The 18,015-nt window shown below is 41.0% G+C and overlaps 1 protein-coding gene across 3 annotated transcripts in view; it reads left to right on the top strand.

Annotated features, from left to right (window-relative positions):
• Positions 1-17,542, top strand: part of HSPBAP1 (HSPB1 associated protein 1) — a 37,755-nt gene extending 20,213 nt beyond the window's left edge. Inside the window, exons 4-8 of one of the 3 annotated variants that reach the window (XM_085066948.1) lie at positions 1,994-2,130; positions 5,338-5,509; positions 12,967-13,050; positions 15,873-15,983; positions 16,194-17,542. In XM_085066948.1, coding sequence (XP_084923074.1) covers positions 1,994-2,130; positions 5,338-5,509; positions 12,967-13,050; positions 15,873-15,983; positions 16,194-16,751 — 1,062 coding nt within the window. In that variant the 3' untranslated portion in view covers positions 16,752-17,542. The remainder of the gene's footprint in view (positions 1-1,993; positions 2,131-5,337; positions 5,510-12,966; positions 13,051-15,872; positions 15,984-16,193) is intronic. The other 2 variants (XM_085066950.1, XM_085066951.1) reach the window with 2 other exon arrangements.
• Positions 17,543-18,015: the final 473 nt, after the last annotated feature.

Below are 18,015 nucleotides of genomic sequence, written 5' to 3'. Positions count from 1 at the left end.
GCAAGATACATGCATGAAGTTTAAATAGAAATGAGACCTTTTAAAGTGACATACGGGTACAGATTAACTTCATTATAAGCAGCAAATGAAATAAATATATATCACAAGTAATGTGCCATCTGTTATGGTTGGAACACCTTTTAGTGCATTTCTTCTTACTGTGGCTTTTTATTGTAGAAAAGAAACCCAGTGTGACAAGATTTCAGTAATACTACCAGTTCCTTTTCAGTTCATTGGTTAAAAACTATTTTACCCATAATCGCTTCAACTATTTACTACAGCAGCAGCATTTTCAAAAAGTTCTTTTAAATCTAATATTGATTATGTGTGCTTTCTTTTCACTTAAATTGTAACAAAATATAAAAACTATTTAGGTGTGAGATTAAAGTGTAGAGATGGTGTTACGCTTAACTTTTTCATTGAAATAGTTGTATTGAATTTCAAATTTTATGTCTGCTGAAATCTATAGGAGCAACTTTTTCTTTTTGATCTTTTGCTGTCTTTGACAAATGTTTATATTACACTTCTGCATTTTTTTCAAATGATCGCTTTAAAATCAATAACTCTGAAATTCAGGATCTTTAGCAACACCTAATTTTTGGGAAGGCTATCTCTCATTTTGAGGGTTTCCTGATACAGAATCATGGTGAAGTCATCCTTATAATGTCTAGCTGTAGTTTTCCTCACCCATAGATTTTGAAAAAGTATAGTCATCCACCTGTCTGCAAGCAGCAAGCTTACATACTTAAATTAGTACTCCTAGACTCCTATTTTCTCTTTATAGAGACCAGAAAGAGAGAGGCTTTTCCAAGGTGTGATTGAGGGTGCTTTGACTAGAGCAGGAGCCAAGTTTAAATTAGGTTCCTAAAGTTAGGTGATGTGAATGACCCTAAAGTGCTTTACTGAAATGGAACAAATACCGTTATCTTTCTTTTCAAGATGGGAAAAATAAAATTCAGAGATGAAGCAATTTGCTCAAGACCATCAGGAAGGCAGGAATTTAATCTCTGTTTGCTAAGGCTCAGTCTGGGGCTCCAGCCAAAAGGCACCAGTATCTCTGGCCAGTATACCTCAAGTGCTTTCCAATAAACAAATGATCAGGCCCTGCAGGTGGCAGGGTGAGCTGTAGATACATGGGAAAGCTTTATCCAAGCTATACAGAACCATTCTGCAAATACCTTGGACTGTCTGAAAAATACCTCACTGTGCTTCTTTCCACCTGTCATCCCCAAGGGATTGCTTGTGGGAGGATCAACGGACTGGAAAGATCCAGGACTGTGTTCATAATACTTGCACACCTGTTTTGCCCTTTCCTACCATATCATCAAGTTGTTTTAAGTTCACTGCCTCTGCAGTTGCAAATGTGTCCATTAAATAACAAGAAAATTAGAAAACCCAGCATAACACTGTGTCACAGGTGGGGTAAAGTCTGTGTTTCCAGGCTACATGGAGAAAGCTGAGATAGGAGCAAAGAGAGAGCAAACACTCCACATGCATTATCAATTGTTTGAAAAGGGAACAGGGATTTTTTTCTTTCCTTCTTTCCCTTCATTCTCTTTTTAAATGCCATATGTAAGAATTTTTTTAAAAGCAATCCTGAGCTTGAGTGGATGGTTAAGAGTGGAGAAAGATAAAAAAGAGTGTTTGAAAAGGAAAAGAAGCCCCATGTGGCCATAAGAATTTGGGCAGTCCTTCTGTAGAGCAAAGGAGTAACTTGAATGACATGAAAGGCAGGGATGAGAACTGGAGACAGATCTGGGAGGCTGTGTAGCCAGACAGAAAAACAAAGAAGTCAGCAGAAAAAATGCTAGTAGAAAAGAGAATTTTGGGGGACGTGGAACAGACTATGCAAGCTCCAGAACCCAACCAAGGAGCAACAGCTGCAGTGGATAAAGAGTGACTGAGCAGTGGAAGGAGAAGAGAGGAGACTCTCAGAACTAAGGATAGGACATCAATCAGTTCAACAGCATAAATAACCTTTTTGTTGCTGTAGGATGTAAGGTGGTCTGACTTTGGTTTTCCTGGAAGAAGTGGAAAAGAGAGCACACTGTGGATTGGTTCTGAAGGAGCAAACACCCCCTGCCATTTGGACTCCTATGGCTGCAACTTAGTTTTGCAAGTACAAGGAAGGTAACGAGTGCACATACATAAAACAGATACAGGGGAGAGTTACACTGTGCATAAAGTTACTCTTGGACTCTTTGAGTATTAATTCTAGATACTGATTATTTTAGTTTTCTGTGTTTTCAATGAATGAAGAGCATCATAACTGTTCTACAGGAAATGGCAAAACTTCTGGGCAGTGGTTTGACTGAGTCACTGAATTAACACAATTTTATTTTCTGGTCTGTTATGTGTTACGTCTGTTATGTGTTATGTGTTATGTTTTCTGGTCTGTCTGTGTGTTACGTGGCCCAATTATAAACACTTTAATCTTCCTAGTAGTTATGAATTCAGGAATTTGGAATTAGGAGATAAAAGAGTTAAATATAAAAAGCCCCAAAACAAAATAGAAATAAACTACTTTAGACTTTTACAATATTCTCTGTGCAAGAGCCTCTAATAGCCTGCTAGAATTAATTTAAAAGGGGACCATCAGGATGGGAGCAGCCAGCTGTGAGAAAAGTTGAAAGGGACATTTGAGGCTCCAAACTCATTTGGGAGCATGTGATTGTTGCTGTATCTTTCTGTCTGTTTGCATGCTTTTTTTATTCCATTCTTCTTTTTTCTGCTTTCCTTGCATATTGGCCTTAGGGTTGGTGTTTGGTTTTTGGGGTTTTTTTGCTTTTGTTTTATTGGGTTTTGGGTTTTTTTGTTATCTATTATTGCTAAAGTAGTGCTAGAGTAACAGAACAAGTTGCACACATGTTTTAGGTTTGATAAGTGTAGAGTGGAAGGAGTAATTTGCTAGTGGGTTTTCAAGAGGATTAATTACTCTGACATTTTAGAGAACAGTAAAATTGTGGTGGTGCTGTGATTAAGGTGCAAGATTGGAAGTCAGGCATGTAGCCTTCTAGCTGGGCAGTGCCACAGGTTGACTGGCTTTAAGGCCTAAGGTAAATGAATTTGTCATCATCTCATCCCTAAGAAGTAACTCTGTTCAGGGTTTTCCTTCATGTTTGTAAACTGCCTTGAGGTCCTTGGGTGGATGTGCAGCAAAGACACTCTGGAAGCCTCCCTCAGTACAGCTGTGCTGCAGCCACTGCTGTAGACTTCAGATCACATCAGTAAGCACTGTGCATTGAAGTCCAGACACTTGGGTGTGTTCAGGAGCCAGAAATCTCATTGAAAACCATGAGACTTAATTGTCTAAATATCTTCTAAGAATCCACTTAAATACTGGGTGTACTAAATAAGTACAGTGATGTAGCAGACGTGATATCTGCCAAGCCTCTTTGATTTCTGCCTTCAGATGTTGAACTAGAGCCAGAGTTCCAGCATCACTTAGCAGTTTTGTCCACCTTCCCAAGGTGCTTCCTCCCGCTCAAGTAGAACAAAATCCTTGTTCCTCTCAGGGAAAAAAATCCAAAGCCTTTGCACAGCCTGAAAGACAAAGTTGTTTTCTTCTTCAGAACAAAGCCTTTAAATAGATTGCAAACTTCCACAAGCTTGTGAATCCTGTGCTTCTTCAGAGAAGAAAGATTCCCTTTTGAGACTCACAAATAAGGCAGGCTTTGTAACAGAATATAAGCTTATGCTAAACTTAAATAGATTTGCCTTTGCAGGAAAGCCAGGGATGACTCCTTAGCCCTTTGTTGCTATCTTGAATTTCCTCCTTGCATCCCTCAGGCTTCTTAATTTTTTGCTTTATGATATTGCTTTGTCCTCAGCCTGAAGGATTAACCCTGAGCCTCCTAACCTAGTCATTCTCTGCCCCCTCAGAGGATCTAGCTTGGAGGGTAAAATAAAGTTGCAATAAGGCTTGAGTTTCAGGAGAAGTGGTTTTGTACTTGCACCCAGCAGTTGCTTTGGTAATTACCAAAAAATAGCAGCAGCCTATAGCACTTGCATCTGTGCTGCTCTCTGTAGTTCTGGCTATCCTGCTATTCCTATCTCTTCTGTTCCTGTTTCTTCTGGTTTTGTGCCATTTGCTTACTTTACTCCTATTTTCAGATCTGTGATTAGAACTGACAACCAGAAGCAGTAGACAAAATGCAAGAAATGAGTGCCAAGGAAAGGGACACAAAGAAAAGCTCTTGCTAGAATCCAAAACAAAGAGAAGAGCCACACAAGCTGTCCAGCTGTGCTGTGAAGTGCTGCCTTTACTTAGTGCATTGGTTATGTTGTACTGTTTGTCTGGCATCTCTTAAATGTAATAAATTCTGTCTTTGTGTATTCCTTCTGGTTATTTCTATCACCTAAAGTACTGCTATATAAAACTTCTATTTCTAAATAACATATGTACCTGCTCAGATACATCATTTATAATACCCATAAAACTGGCACCACCAGTTCTGGCATATTCTTCTTTTTCTCTTTGTTCTGGTCTGTGTAAGTGAAATAGAGACATTATTGTAGGACAAAGTCTGGTCTCAGCTCTGCTTGGCCTTGCACTGTGATGCATTCATGCACTTCTTCAGGCATGTAGAGAGCAACCTGGCACATGAGTGCCCTAGTGAGCAGAACAACCTTGTCCTGCTCCATCTGGCATTTAGTCACACCAGTAAGTTCTTAAACCCAGTGGCCCCCACACAAGCCACATTTTCATCATGTGGATAACACAAAAAAATACAGATGTTCAAGGATGCTTATGTCTATGCATGTTTTTTATTTATGCTGTCTTTGGCAGTGGAACATCAAGGTGATTTTTACTAAGAAGGGGGGTTCATGACTAACAGCCACATAAGTACTGCAGGAAAAAGAAAATAATGTCTGTACCCTTTTACTCTTGTCATCTTAAACACATGATGCCCTCCTTTCAAAACAAATACGGCTTTTGAAAGCTTTTCATTCAGTGAACAAAAATACATTGTCTGTAACAAAACTATTTCCTCTAGTTTATAGAGCAATTTTTAATGCTCTGAGCATCTGTAAATGCTGCATGTAAAAAGGAGGAAGGAGAAACCAGATGGGAGAGGTTTTTTAAATTTTATTTTATCTGCCTTTTAAAAGTGATTGGTGAGAAGCTGTAAATCTTTTCAGTTAAAAAATTAAAAAGTGGAATATTTTAAAAACACTTTCAGGAGACAGCCTGTAAGCACTGCCTGTGTTCTCACTGCGTAGGAGATTCACACAGCGAGGCAGATTTATGTTTTATTGAAAACCTTGCTACTGCCTTTAGTTCTTTGCTGTAAGTGACATGCACTGAATACATTTTTATCTTCTCTCTATTTTCAGGAAGAGATGGCACCTCTTCCCACCTGGTGACACCAGTTTCCTTTATCCTACGAGGATCCCTTATGAGGAATCCAGCATATTCAGCAAAGTCAACATTGCCAACCCCGATCTGAAACGCTTTCCTGAGTTTAGGAACTCAACAGCCCATGTTGTTACACTCAGTCCAGGACAGGTACCATTTAGATATGAGCTTTATGTTACTTAATATTCTATTTAACTGGCTAATTAAAGGCTAGGAACACTTAACAAATTGACTGTGGAACTTCCCTTTCCTTCACTCTGCATTTAGCGTTTATAGATTTCTCTCAGCACAGGAACTGTCTTTGCTGCCAGTTATTTGCCTAGACTTTTTTGTACAAAAACTGCAGACATTTGGAGAGCTAGTTCAATCAGCTGCCTGATTCCATACAACCACCTTTCTTGCAACCACCTCAAATCTGTCTACTTTAGAACTTTCTTGAACTCTGACTTGTCTACTCTGACAGCAGCAGATTCCACAAAATGCATTTGGTTAGCTAGTGTATAGAGCTAGCAAAGGAACTAATATTTTGGTAGTGAATAGCTTTCACATGTTGCTTTAATAAATGCATTAATGATGATAGTTGCATTTAGAGTGCACACCGTCCAGAGGTTTCATGGTGCTTTACAGGGCTGTGAGGATGTTCTGCTTTACAGAGAAAGTACAACTTAAGTGCCTGGCTTACAGTCACACAGTCAGTCAGCAGTGTGAGAGTAGGGCTCAAGACTTTTGATTCCCAGTCTCGTGCTGTAAATAGTGTCCTTTATTTAATCAACAAGGTCTGTATTTGGAGCCTGAATGACACTTTTTCATTTGTTCAGCCGTGCATGTCCTTGTAACTCACTGTTGTGCATCTCAAACTGTCAGGCCCTTCCAGAGGAATTTTGCAATGGTCATTGCTCCGACAGTGGAGTTGCTGCTTCTGGAGCCCTTTCACCATTCTCCTACCAGATATTGTCACCTCTTTTGACCTGCCAGCTCAACAACTTCTACGGGTCTTCCTGTGTCCCCAAGTGGCAAACCGAGCTGCCTTCAACAGTTTAAAGAATGGATTTCTGCTAATTAAGTTAATTTTGAGGAGGCAGAGTGGGGCAGGATAGTAACTTCCAACAAGAGGATGATACTCATCAACCGGAAGTGTATGCTCTGTAGTGGTACAGATACAAATGAGGAATCTATGATCAACCTTCACTGTTTGCACTACATTAGCTCACACTCACGTTCCTAAAGCAAATCATTAGTTTCACATTCAGCACTTTGTAAGTTTGCAGCAGTCAAGTACTTTAAAGCACGAAGAACAAATTTTTACTATTGATAAAAATGCCACATCCATTCAGCACTGCATTATCCCTGATCCCCAATACTATTTGAATTTATAATCTCCTTTGCAATGATCAAGTGTGGTAGTGAACCTTTAATATGATCTTAATTTTAATTAGGCTTAAAGCAATTACAAATTAATCTTGCTAGGAATAAAGATCTTGAGCCAGCTCAGTAATACAATTTGTCTGCATTGCCATGAAGGAGATCCTGTTTGGATTTCTTGTGGGGGAAAGTAATGTAGAAGCAATGATGGAGCAGTGAGGTATTGCCTTCATCCATTTTATCAGTGCCTTCTGTGTGGTGCTTGCCAGCATCTCATCCTGAAGCTTATAGGGCAGGTGGCTGGGAGCTGCTTCCATTTGATGGGGAGGAAAGGAATGACCTAAAAGAACTCCCTTTATTAACAAGGGACAGGATTCCTAAATAATAACAATCTTGATATGAGCTTAACAGTGGTTTTCAAATAGAATTAGCCCAATTACTGCAGAATTTGTAGGCATCTTTATTTTGTGATAATAAGTAGCATCTCCACTCATTCCCAGAGGGTATGCAGAACATTTTGGATTATTGTAACAATAAAGGACTGAAAAAATGAAGACAAAGGTGTTCTTAGGTATTCAGGAGAGCAGCTGCATGTAGGGTGAGTGCAGCTTTGAATATCAAAAACGTAATGTGTCTAATGCCACCTTCTGGTCAATGTTTGCTACCAGCCATTTTTCTACACCCTTTCTGCCTAAAAGCAGAATTCCTTCATGTAACATTGTGCCAATGCACACTGTTTACTTCAGTTAGATCCTTTGTGCCCTTCCCCTGTATTGTTCAGAGGTTAACCTGTTAGGAATTTTGGTAGCTGACTGAGACTTCAGTTTTATACAGTTACATCCTGTATTCAACCAATGGCTGTCAGCTGCATTTCCACAGAGGTCTTAACACAACTTCTGGCTATACTATATGCTATACTATATGGTAGTGATGTGTTCTCAAGCAAATTAAGAAAACATTTGGATGTCAAGCTTACTCAAATAGGCGGCTGAGTAGTTAAAGGGCTTGCAGCAGAACATGACTATATCCACTATATCCTCGAAGTTAGAAGCTCAAGTTGTGTCACACAAGTGTAGGGGCTCCTTATAAATATTTGTACCTGGTCACCTATGTGAGGGTTGCAAGGCTGAGGACTAAGTGTGGAGCAAGAGGTTGACTGTATTCTGCAACATTTCTTGGAACACCTTGATTCTTTTCTCAAATGCACAAATACTCCCTTAAAGACCAGAAATGGGACAAAGCATATCTGTTCTAGTATCTTCTAGACAAGTGTTAAGAGAGGGTATGATCTACCTCAGCTTAAACCCTCTTCAGGACAGGTGTCCTATCTGTCATCAGTGGCACCTGGCACCTCAACAAGGGAATTCATCCTTCCTGTATTACACAGTTCCAGTCCTGCAGGAATGTTCACCCCACCTTGTCCTTTAGCACAGGCTATAGAAGAAGCCTATACACATAGATGCTTAACTCCTTTGATGTTTAAAAATAGGAGGGATGAATACCACCTGAAAATCATTGATCATTCTTTCCTCTGCCCCACTTTTTACTGGCTTTTGGCTTCCTTCCTGCTCACTAATGTAATTGTTCTTAATCCATCTCCCTGTTAATCCATATCCACATAAGTAGACAATGGTAAAAAGACTAGAAAATGCATCTGAGCTTACCTGAAGTAGACACATAAAGCTCCACACACCTTCCCTCCTAATGGGGAGCAAGCAGCTGCTACCCTGGGCTCCAAGGAGCACTCCCATTCCCTCTCATGCTGCCCCAGGCAGGGGCTGTTAGAGGCAGCTCTCTCCTGCCCTGTGTCCTGGCCCTGTGCCCCAGTGCAGCCTGGAGCCAGAGGAGCTGCAGTGCAGAAGTGCAAGGAAAGGCCTAACTGAGCTAGTCTGAGAGGCACATGGAGTCTGAGAAGGATGCTCCCCTTCTGGCCTTGAAAAATATTTTCACTGGATGGGAAATAATGATTTTAGAAAAAGATCAGCATTACTGCTTGCTGGTTCTCACCATGTCCTGCTGCTCAGAAGCTCCTCTCCCCTGCTTCTGCTTACCTGCTTTCTTAAAGTCTAAAGAAGCATATTTGTGTGTCCACAAATACAGTTGTCACTCAATTCCTGTGTTTAGCTGCAGGATTTTCTCTTTCTGTGCTCCTGCTGCAGAATCTAACATACCATGGGTTCCTGCTCAGCACCAGAGCGCCCAACAGCACAGGCAAACCTCTGACTTCTAACCCAACCCTGAGCAGGAAGAAATCTTCATGAACTCAGGGAGGGATTTCGATTTCCCTGTGGGCTGCCTTTAGAGAGAGGGTGTGAGAACTTCAGATTGGGCTTCAAGCAGGGAACAGCAGAACAGACAGTCTGGATAGCCAAGAAAAATATAATTGATACCAAAGAAAAATTTTACTGTCAAGAAATGCAGTCATTCAAAGGCAGTGTAATGTTCCACCTCAAAGTACACAAAAGTCTTTTTTAAAAGGGGTTATAGTAAAAAGACCTACATTTACCAAAGAAGAGTTTAAGTGATTTTAGTAAAAGAGAATTCAGAATTGGCCACAGCATTATACATAATAGATGGCTGATAATTCTGTTCTGGGGAAGGAATAAAGAATTTTCACATATGTAGAAGATGTAGAAGAATCATACCTCTTGGGGCAGAGCTGGCCCCAAGTCACTCCAGAGAGAAGACAGACAGCCCAACCCAGCCTCAAGACACCAGAACTATCATCTCCATCACAGAAGCAGCAGAAGAGTCAAGAAGCTGAATTTATGCTAGGATTGGTGATAAAAACACTGCTCAACCTGCAACACATATGTAGAACTCCATGAATGCCCCAAAAGCCAGGCAAACCAAAGGTGAAAGCTGCAAGTTCTTTACTTCACCGCTTCCCTCATTTTCTCACCTGGGTCACTATGGACATGGCCTGATACAGCCCTGCTCCCTCCCTCTTCACAGTGCTTTTCCTCAGGGCTGTGCCCATGTTTCTGACTCCAGTGGCCCTTGGAGCTCCGTTTCAGTAGGTGGGAAGGCACCAGGAGAGAGGAGGGAGGCAGGATGAGAAGCACCTTCCAAGCCCCAGGACAGCCAGGCAGCAGCTGGGATGGGGATGGGGCACAGGCTGGAGCAGCAGTGCTCCCACAGAATTTACTATGCCTCTTTCTATTTCATTTTATTTTTCATTGCCATGGTTGCAAACACTTCTGGGATTTCCTTGGGTCCACCCGTGGCCCCACATCTTTATCTTCCCATCACACTGGCTTCCCTTTTGTGTGCATTTAGCTAAATATCTTTTTCTAATGAGCAGAAATTTCTTGGTATAATATTTCACTTCAGGGTATGCTCTCTTTTTGAAGCAATTCCACCTTTGCCCTACCTTTGCACTGTATCAAGTTAATCATGTCCACTGAGAATTTAAACCTGCTCTGTTCTCTGTGCTGTACAAGTCTTCAGCATTGCTTCACTTGCTCTCCCAACTGTTCCTTTGGTTTCTTTCCTCCCATGACAGCATTTCATTTTATCTTTTCTGGGATTTCTGTCCTACTTTAACTTCATTTGCTATATTTGGCTGTCACTAGCCTAAATATTAAAATTATCTGATTGGTTGCTGTTTAGATCAGTATCTTCTCAGCACTAATAAAGTTAGATATGTTCTGCAGAAAGCAGGCTAGCACAAGATTATCTCTTAGCTTGGAGTAGTTCTGTCTTGCTATTGCACTTTACATTTTCCCTGTAAAATGTTTGCTGCGTTTGTGTTATTTCACTGTGGCTTACTTTCACATTTCCTGTAGGAATGTAGCTAAATCTGTGTCCCATATTCATAAACATATGGAAGTCTGCTTAATTTTATTGTGGAATTGATCGTTAGAGGTGGTGGTGGTGGTAGATTTTTGTTTGTTTTCATTTTGTTATGGGTGTATTTGCTTCTAATTTGAAAACCTAGAAGAATACTGGTTTGTAAATGTAGAAGAATCATACCTCTTTCTTTGCTGGGTTGTTGGTGGGGTTTTGGTGGTTGGTTTGTTTGTTTGTTTGTGTTGGTTTTTTTTTTTGGTCTTTTGTTAGTTCTGCTTGCTTGCCAGCTGTATTTTTTGTTTTAATTACCTTTTTCCATTTCTTCATCTTCCTTAAAGTTTAAGTCCTTTTGCTTTTTGATAATTTCAATTTTCTTGTCATTATAAATCCTTATTTTAACAAGCCAAAAGCTTGTTCAAAAATAAAAGAAGAGCAAGTGTCTTTATGGAACCTCTTTTGCCTATTTGAGTTGCAGCTCTGTAGCTCTTCTATAAATTGCCTCAGCAAACAGTGCCAGCTGCAGAAAGACACAACTTTGCAGTTATTACCCTTACCCTGCTGGCAAGGGAACACTGATTAATCTCTGAAGGACCGAGTTCCTCCTCTTTGGTCTGAAAACACAGGACAAGTTGAAGGGATTGCATTTTCCTCCTTGGCTGTACCTCCTCTCTCCAAAGCAATTCTGTCTCCATTGTGCATGTGAGTCATGTGGAGCCAGCACGTTCCTTACCTAATTGCCATCTTGGTTTTCCAAGCAGCATCTCGTACTGAAACATTATACACTTCCCTAATTTGTCTCTTGCTTGTGTTCCCTTGCTACACAGTCCCTCTGCACTGTGCCCCAATTCCCCAGTGTCTTCATCCTCTTCTCCAGCATGCTGGAAGCTCCCTGTTCCTACACAAGTCTCACAGGGAGGATCCTGTTGTTGTAAAGAGCCACTTACAGGAGCTCTGCTTTCTTCTGTTGTAAAACAAAGTTTTCCAGGGCTCATCATCACACCCAGGCACTTGGAGGGCACCCAGATTCTTTAGCAGAGTTCAGTGTAAGATCCCCTATAGAGCAGATGAGCATTTGGGGTGGGGGTGGGGTGTGTGTGATTTTGCAGTCAGTGAAACAGAGACAAATGCTTCCTTACAGATAAACTCATTGCTGCTAATGCGACTGCACTGTTCATTTAAAGTGGATGTTTTGGTGATAAAAACAAAACTCTGAATCTTGTTCAGCATAGAAAACATATTTTGGCTGCAGTCTGTAAGGTTTCATACACTTATATGTCAGGAATAACTAGTGATATTTTTAAAATAATGACCCTGCACTGACTGACTTCCTTTTCTGTTCTGGATGCTGTACTGGATTAAAGTACAATTTCCAAATGTTTTTGACCTTTGGAGAGCCAGTGCTTTTTTTGTTTGACTTAAATTGAAGCCTGTGGAGAACATTTTGTCATCTGGCCCAAAAAATGAGAGTGTTCCAAGTGTCCTGTAAGTATTGGCAGGACTGGTGCCATTGTTTCCTCCACAGACATTTTTTCATTAGCTGTGTTTTGATATAATGAAGCACAGGGCTATCTGGGGAGCAGAACATTCTTCTAAGTAATTTGTGTCTACCAAGAGAAAGAATTGTCTGCAATTCAGATACAGATCATTGCTTCACTTTCCCCATTGTGAAGTGTATATTTTTATCTGTCTCTGACCATTTTTATTACTTGTCAAAAAATATCTTTTATGCTTTTCTTGATAGCTCCATGTTAATCTAATGTTCAGTAATCTGCAAAGCTTGTCCTCTATCATCAAAACAACATCAATGTCTTGTACCATAAAAACCATGGGTTAGAATCAATTTTATGTCACAGCTATCATCCTGATATTGTTGTAAAGCTCTGATCTAAACTAGATTGTCCCAGAAACCATGACATTTTCTTTTAAAAGCCTGTCTACTAAAAGTGACAAATTTAATACTGGTGGTTATTTACCAGAATTAAAGCTACGTATTGTCACCTAGTCACCTAGATAAGCATAAGGATACCTGCTTTTTGGGGAAACCAGCTGGCAGTCTTTCTAAAGAAACTGGAAGGTCTGCTCAGTTGGAGTGTCTACAAAAGAATTCCGGCTTGGCTGAGACTCTCTCTAAAGCCCTGATGTAGTGCTACACCAGCTCTGTACTGCTGGGCTTTGCTTACCTACAGCAGTTATAGTCCTACTTGGGACTATGTGGGAACAAGTTTGGATGAAAGGTAGTTCTGGACCATGTCCATTTCTTATGTGATTGTATTGATAGAGTGGGCATTTAAGCCTTGAGAAAAGGCTTCTAAAAAGAGAGAAATAAATATCACCTTTCACCCCTGTGTCCTTGCCTCGGTTCTGTCTCTGCACCCCATGTCACCTAAATTAAAATACCTTGTATCTTCATTCAGGCTTCTGCTTGTACCCTAATGTAATGTCTCAAATTCCAGGTCCTGCTCGTTCCAAGGCACTGGTGGCACTACGTGGAATCAATTGATCCTGTCACTGTCAGCATAAACTCTTGGATTGAACTGGTATTTTCCTTTTAATGTCATGGGACTGTAGCACTTCCAAGGGATTTCTGTCCCTTGCCTGCCAGGTTCAGTCCTGTTAGGTGTGTTGTGTTCAGAGGCTGGGGAGGGAAGAGCCCTTACAGATACATTTTTTTTCTGAAGAACCTTTCAAGGTTCCAGCTCTGAAGCCCCAGTTCAACAGAAATCCTCTTTCAAGTTTACTTCAATCAGGTAAACAATTAAACACAAGCTAAACTTTCCATGTCCAGTTTCTTAAGGGCTGGCTAGCTTTGTGCTGAATATAGAACAAAAAACCAGCAATTTCACCTCAAGGACATGCTTATGTGCAAAGCTAAATTAGAATTTGAATCAGATTAATGTGATTGGAAGGGAGGGGAAGAGGATTTTTGAATTTTCATTCCTGTGTGATAGTTTTGATTTGCCTGAAGTTGGATTTTCTCAAGTATTTAATTAATTTTGTTTTCCCCGGGCTTATGCTTGCTCGTGTTAACCAGTATATGTGGGATGGTTCCAGGAATGTCATAGAATCATGGAATAGTTTGTCTTGGAAGGGACCTTTAAAGGTTGTCTAGTCCAATCCCCCTGCAATGAGCAGAGACATCTTCCACTAGGTCATCTGAATACTCCAGAAAGTTTTCTGGTTTACATTACTTTATTATTAATCCTAGCTTAATATTAAAAAAAAGACCTTTTGAAATGGCCTGTGAAAGCTAAAATACTCATTGCCTTTTTATTTTTTTCTTACTTCTAAAACCTATATTAGACTGGAAATCTGCAGGGGAAAGAACACATGCTGTTCCAAGACCACACCATGCATTTCTCATCCCAACATCAAACCAAGCCTTTGCAGACAGAGAAATTCACTTGGGTGTTTCCCTCATGAAGAAATTTTCCAGATGAAACTTATGTATTTAGCAAGGACAGCAGGCCCACAGCCCAAACCAGGCTCTTACATAGCCCTAAGTGCAGTCAGGCTGCTTCCAGTGCCAGAGAAAGCAGCAGCTATATTGTAGAGCAGCCATTTCAGCCTGCCTTGAATTCAAGCCTTTGAGGTAATTCAGAGGAGCTGGCTGTGTGCCCTGGGCTTGGGAAGACCCTGATGTCACCACCCACACTTGTACCCCAAGCTGTGCCTCACACGTTGTCCCCCTCTGGAGAAGCAGGTTGTGATGGGATCAGCTTGGCTGGTAGCTCCCAGGTGCTGTTGTGGGGCCTGAGTATGGCATTTCTAGCTGTTCCTATGTGTTGCAAGGAAAAAAAAAGCCAAAAAACAGTGGAGCTAAACTGGTTAGCAAACGTGGCTGTTGCAGCCCAGGTGAAACTTCCTTTCAGAAATTATCCTTACAGCTGATGATGCAGCACTGTTTGTTGGGTGTTGGGCAATCCATCTATAAAAATAAATTCTGACATGGATTCTAAAAGGCATTTCTGAGAACATTTCCATTACCCAACCAAGCAGTTCCTGCTTGCAGCTGTTACCAGCTGCTTTCATATTGACAGATGTGAATCACACCAACAATTACAGTCCCAGTGAAACCATTAATTACATTGGCAAGAGTTTAGAGTAGAAATTTAATTTGTTTTCAGCTGGATGTGAGCTACCCAAAAGTATTCTTTGCTTTCTAACATACTGTCATGCAATCAGTACAGTCCTGTTATTCAGCAGGCCAGGATGAATACCAAGAATGCAGCACCTTAAATGATTTCCACATGTAGATACCAAACTCTGTATTTTGGTGGCTTTTTATACGAGGCCATTAAAAAGCCAAGCATCCAAAGCCACAAAATGCCACAAGCACTTCCCCCTGCTTCTATCCCAGATTCTGGTAGTGTTCCAGGACAAATTGCTGCCTTCAGCACTCATACTAGCCAGATGTGTAGTTTGCTTGACAGGTTCCCTGGATCCACAGTTAGACTGATCAGGGCTATGGGTTGACCAGGTTACATCTTTCCTCCAAAACTAATACATCTAAACATCTCAATTAAAGCAAGTTTATGTATCCACTTCTAGGCACTTATGGAGATAACCAAGCCACACATCCTGTTTGGAGAGTCTACCATTCCTTCCATGTACCCTTCCTTTCCATAGTCAAGAAACTCAAATAGGAAAGAAAGCTAAGAAAGATGCTTTAATATTTTGTTCTGCTGTCCTAACCTAGCTAGTCTCCAGCTGCCCACGGGGGTGATGCAGGGAGTGAAGGCCTGAAACAAAAACCCTCTTATTAAGTCAGTTTTTAGTTTTGCAGGAGATCTTTAAGAGGAAATATGTTTTTCCTTCTGCTAATGTTCAAAAGTGCAGCTCTTTATCAGCTGCTGTTACGTGATAAAATATTTCCTATATTTCCTTAAGACTCACTTTTGTGCCTACGTAGCCCCTAGATAGCTGCTGCCTTGCTGTAACATCCTGTGTGTTTTAATTACTTAAATTAGACACAATATGTAGATATAAAAATGTGCTATGTACTTCTATGGCTCTTCTAGTCCTAAAGAGCTGTTTAAATGCATACATTAATTAAATGCTAATATTGCATTGTAATTTCAAGCACCAGATTCAATTAACAAAACACTAATAAGGGAAAAGATTATATATGCATACCATTTTTTGCAAATTCTTATTCAGGTGAGCAGTAGCACCAAAGCCTGTGCTGTCACCTGTGCGGGGGCTGTACAGAGGAAGAAAGTCTGAAACCTTTCACTGACTTCACATACATGAGTGTGGCTTTCCAGCTAAGGCCATCTATGTTCTTCCTAAGATCTTTCAGGTTTCTGCAGAGACCCAGGAGCTAATCTGTCTCCTAAAACCTTCTGTTCTCTTGAGGCAGGATGCAGATCATGAAGCCCGTGTAGAAGAGGCAATAACTCGAATGCTGGTATGCGCCATAAAATCAGCAGAAAATCCCAGTGATGGAGATCTCTGGCTAAATCCCACGGAGGTAAGCCCTCTACTGCTCCCATTATAACTGCAATAACAAAGAATTACTGACATTTTGCTTAGCTCCCCCTGAGTCTTTCTGCTGCTTTGAGAAAAAGAACTTTAAATTCCATCCCTTCATGTAGCAAAAGTAATTCATGGAAGATAATCGTGCAAGGCTGAATTGAAACATGTCTCCTTTTAACTGAGTGTATTCTGGGTGTTTTCGTAGGTTGAGGCAACATCCCATGAAATCAATCTTGAGTACCTGAATAAAGCAGTGTCTGCATACCTCAAGTGTCAGGAGACAAGTGTGTCAGGGCAGGCATGTTCCAGCAGCACAGGTGCAGAGCAAAGGACAAACGCCTCGTGCAAGAGGAAGAGAAGGGAAGTTGGCTGTGAACCGGAGGGCTGCACATCACTGACCCAGGAATGTGACTCTCCAACACACAAAGCAGAAGAGCTGCAGAAAATACCTTTTGGGCCTCATCTTATTCAGGTTTTACCACAGTCTCACAAAACAAGCGTGATGGGTGCAGTTGCAGTTGGAAGTGACAGTAGACATCTTCTCCGTGAAAATGAAGGAGAACATTTTGGAAAATTACAATGCAAATGGAAGAGATCGCTAATGAGTAATGACTGTGAGACAGCTGCACATCAAACAGATTCAGACTGCAGTCCTTGCACCTCACAAACTGCTCTGTCTACCAATGACTTCTTAGACTGTCTGCTTAATCCACGTGTCATCAGTTTAGTGGCTCAGCTGCTGTTGGAGAGAGCGAGAGTGTGATGCTGGAGTGCTTTATCATTTCTGAAACAGAAATCAAAGAGCAGCCTTGTTCTGCGTGTTTAAGATCTGTAATAATTGAATGTTCCATTTCAAATAATTTTTAGGTACAGACAGACACAGTTAATGGTTAAATGCAGGTTGAAGTTGAGCTGAAAGAAGAATAGCTGGTTAGTGATGGCTGGGAAGAGAAAGGTGTGTTCAGTCAGGGAGCTGCTCAGTGTTATGAGCAAGAGAGAGCACACACAGTCACACTCCCACCCTGCTGTGTGGGTGAGATCTTCACAATGTCCTGCAGCTCTGAGCTGGGAAAAAACGATGGCTTGATGACAGACAACAGAGGAGTGCTGGGACCTGGGCACAGAGCAGAGGGGGACCAAGAGTGGGAGCAGATAGATTGACTGACTGTAGACTGCAGTCCTTGACCGCATTTGAAGGAAATTGGGCAATAAGCAATCAGTTGATTACATCAGAAATAATAAATTCAAATAAACCTAAACCTCAGCCAAGAGCCAATGCACTCACTAATGCATCTACTTTCTCCCTTCCACTAAATAACTTCAGTTTTGTCACAAAGCTCTAGGTTGGAGTGAGCCAAAAGCCCTTAGCAAGAAAGTATCCTTTAGCTAGTTAAGAAACTCCTGAAGCTGGGAGATGAAGGGCCATTGGGAAGTTGCTGTTATTAAAGCCAGATTCGCACAGTTCCCCGTCTCTAAGGAACAAAGCAAAGCAGCTATGACTTTTCACCTCTGTCCTTCTCTTTATCATAACAATAAAAATGTAATTTCTTTTTCTTTTGGTTGTAACTGGTTGCTGTAATCCTTTCTACAAAGTGTGGTAGTCCTTGGATTTGTTTCTGAAGGCTGGGTTGTTCTTTAATGGAAGTTAGGAAACATGAAATTTAGGCAAGAAGGTGAATTAACACTGGAGCTGTGCATGGAGGCTTGAACAAAACCTGGGAAGAAAGCTGCTGGCATCTTCCAGGATGCTCTCACTTCCTCTGGTTTCTGCTTGTGGTGGCAACAGAGGCATTTTCCCTAACCACAGTTTCAAGAGACAGCTTCAGGGTCAGCTCTTGTCAAACCTTTACTTTCAAAGTTTCTCTTTGCTTATGTCTGTTAAAGAGAAACCAACAAAGCAGTTTCTATCATCAGCCTGTTCCCATAACCATAACCCTGCACCAGCAGCCCTCCAGCTGGTATTTCTTTGCTTGATGTGTATTCCCTGTTAAATACATGAAGCTAGTACTGTTTTCACAAAGATCAAC

The sequence above is a fragment of the Lichenostomus cassidix genome, chromosome 7, assembly GCF_008360975.1.
Source record: "Lichenostomus cassidix isolate B80296 chromosome 7, HeHo_3.0, whole genome shotgun sequence".
In the NCBI taxonomy this organism is placed as follows: Eukaryota; Metazoa; Chordata; class Aves; order Passeriformes; family Meliphagidae; genus Lichenostomus; species Lichenostomus cassidix.
This window is presented reverse-complemented; position numbering and strand designations above follow the sequence as displayed.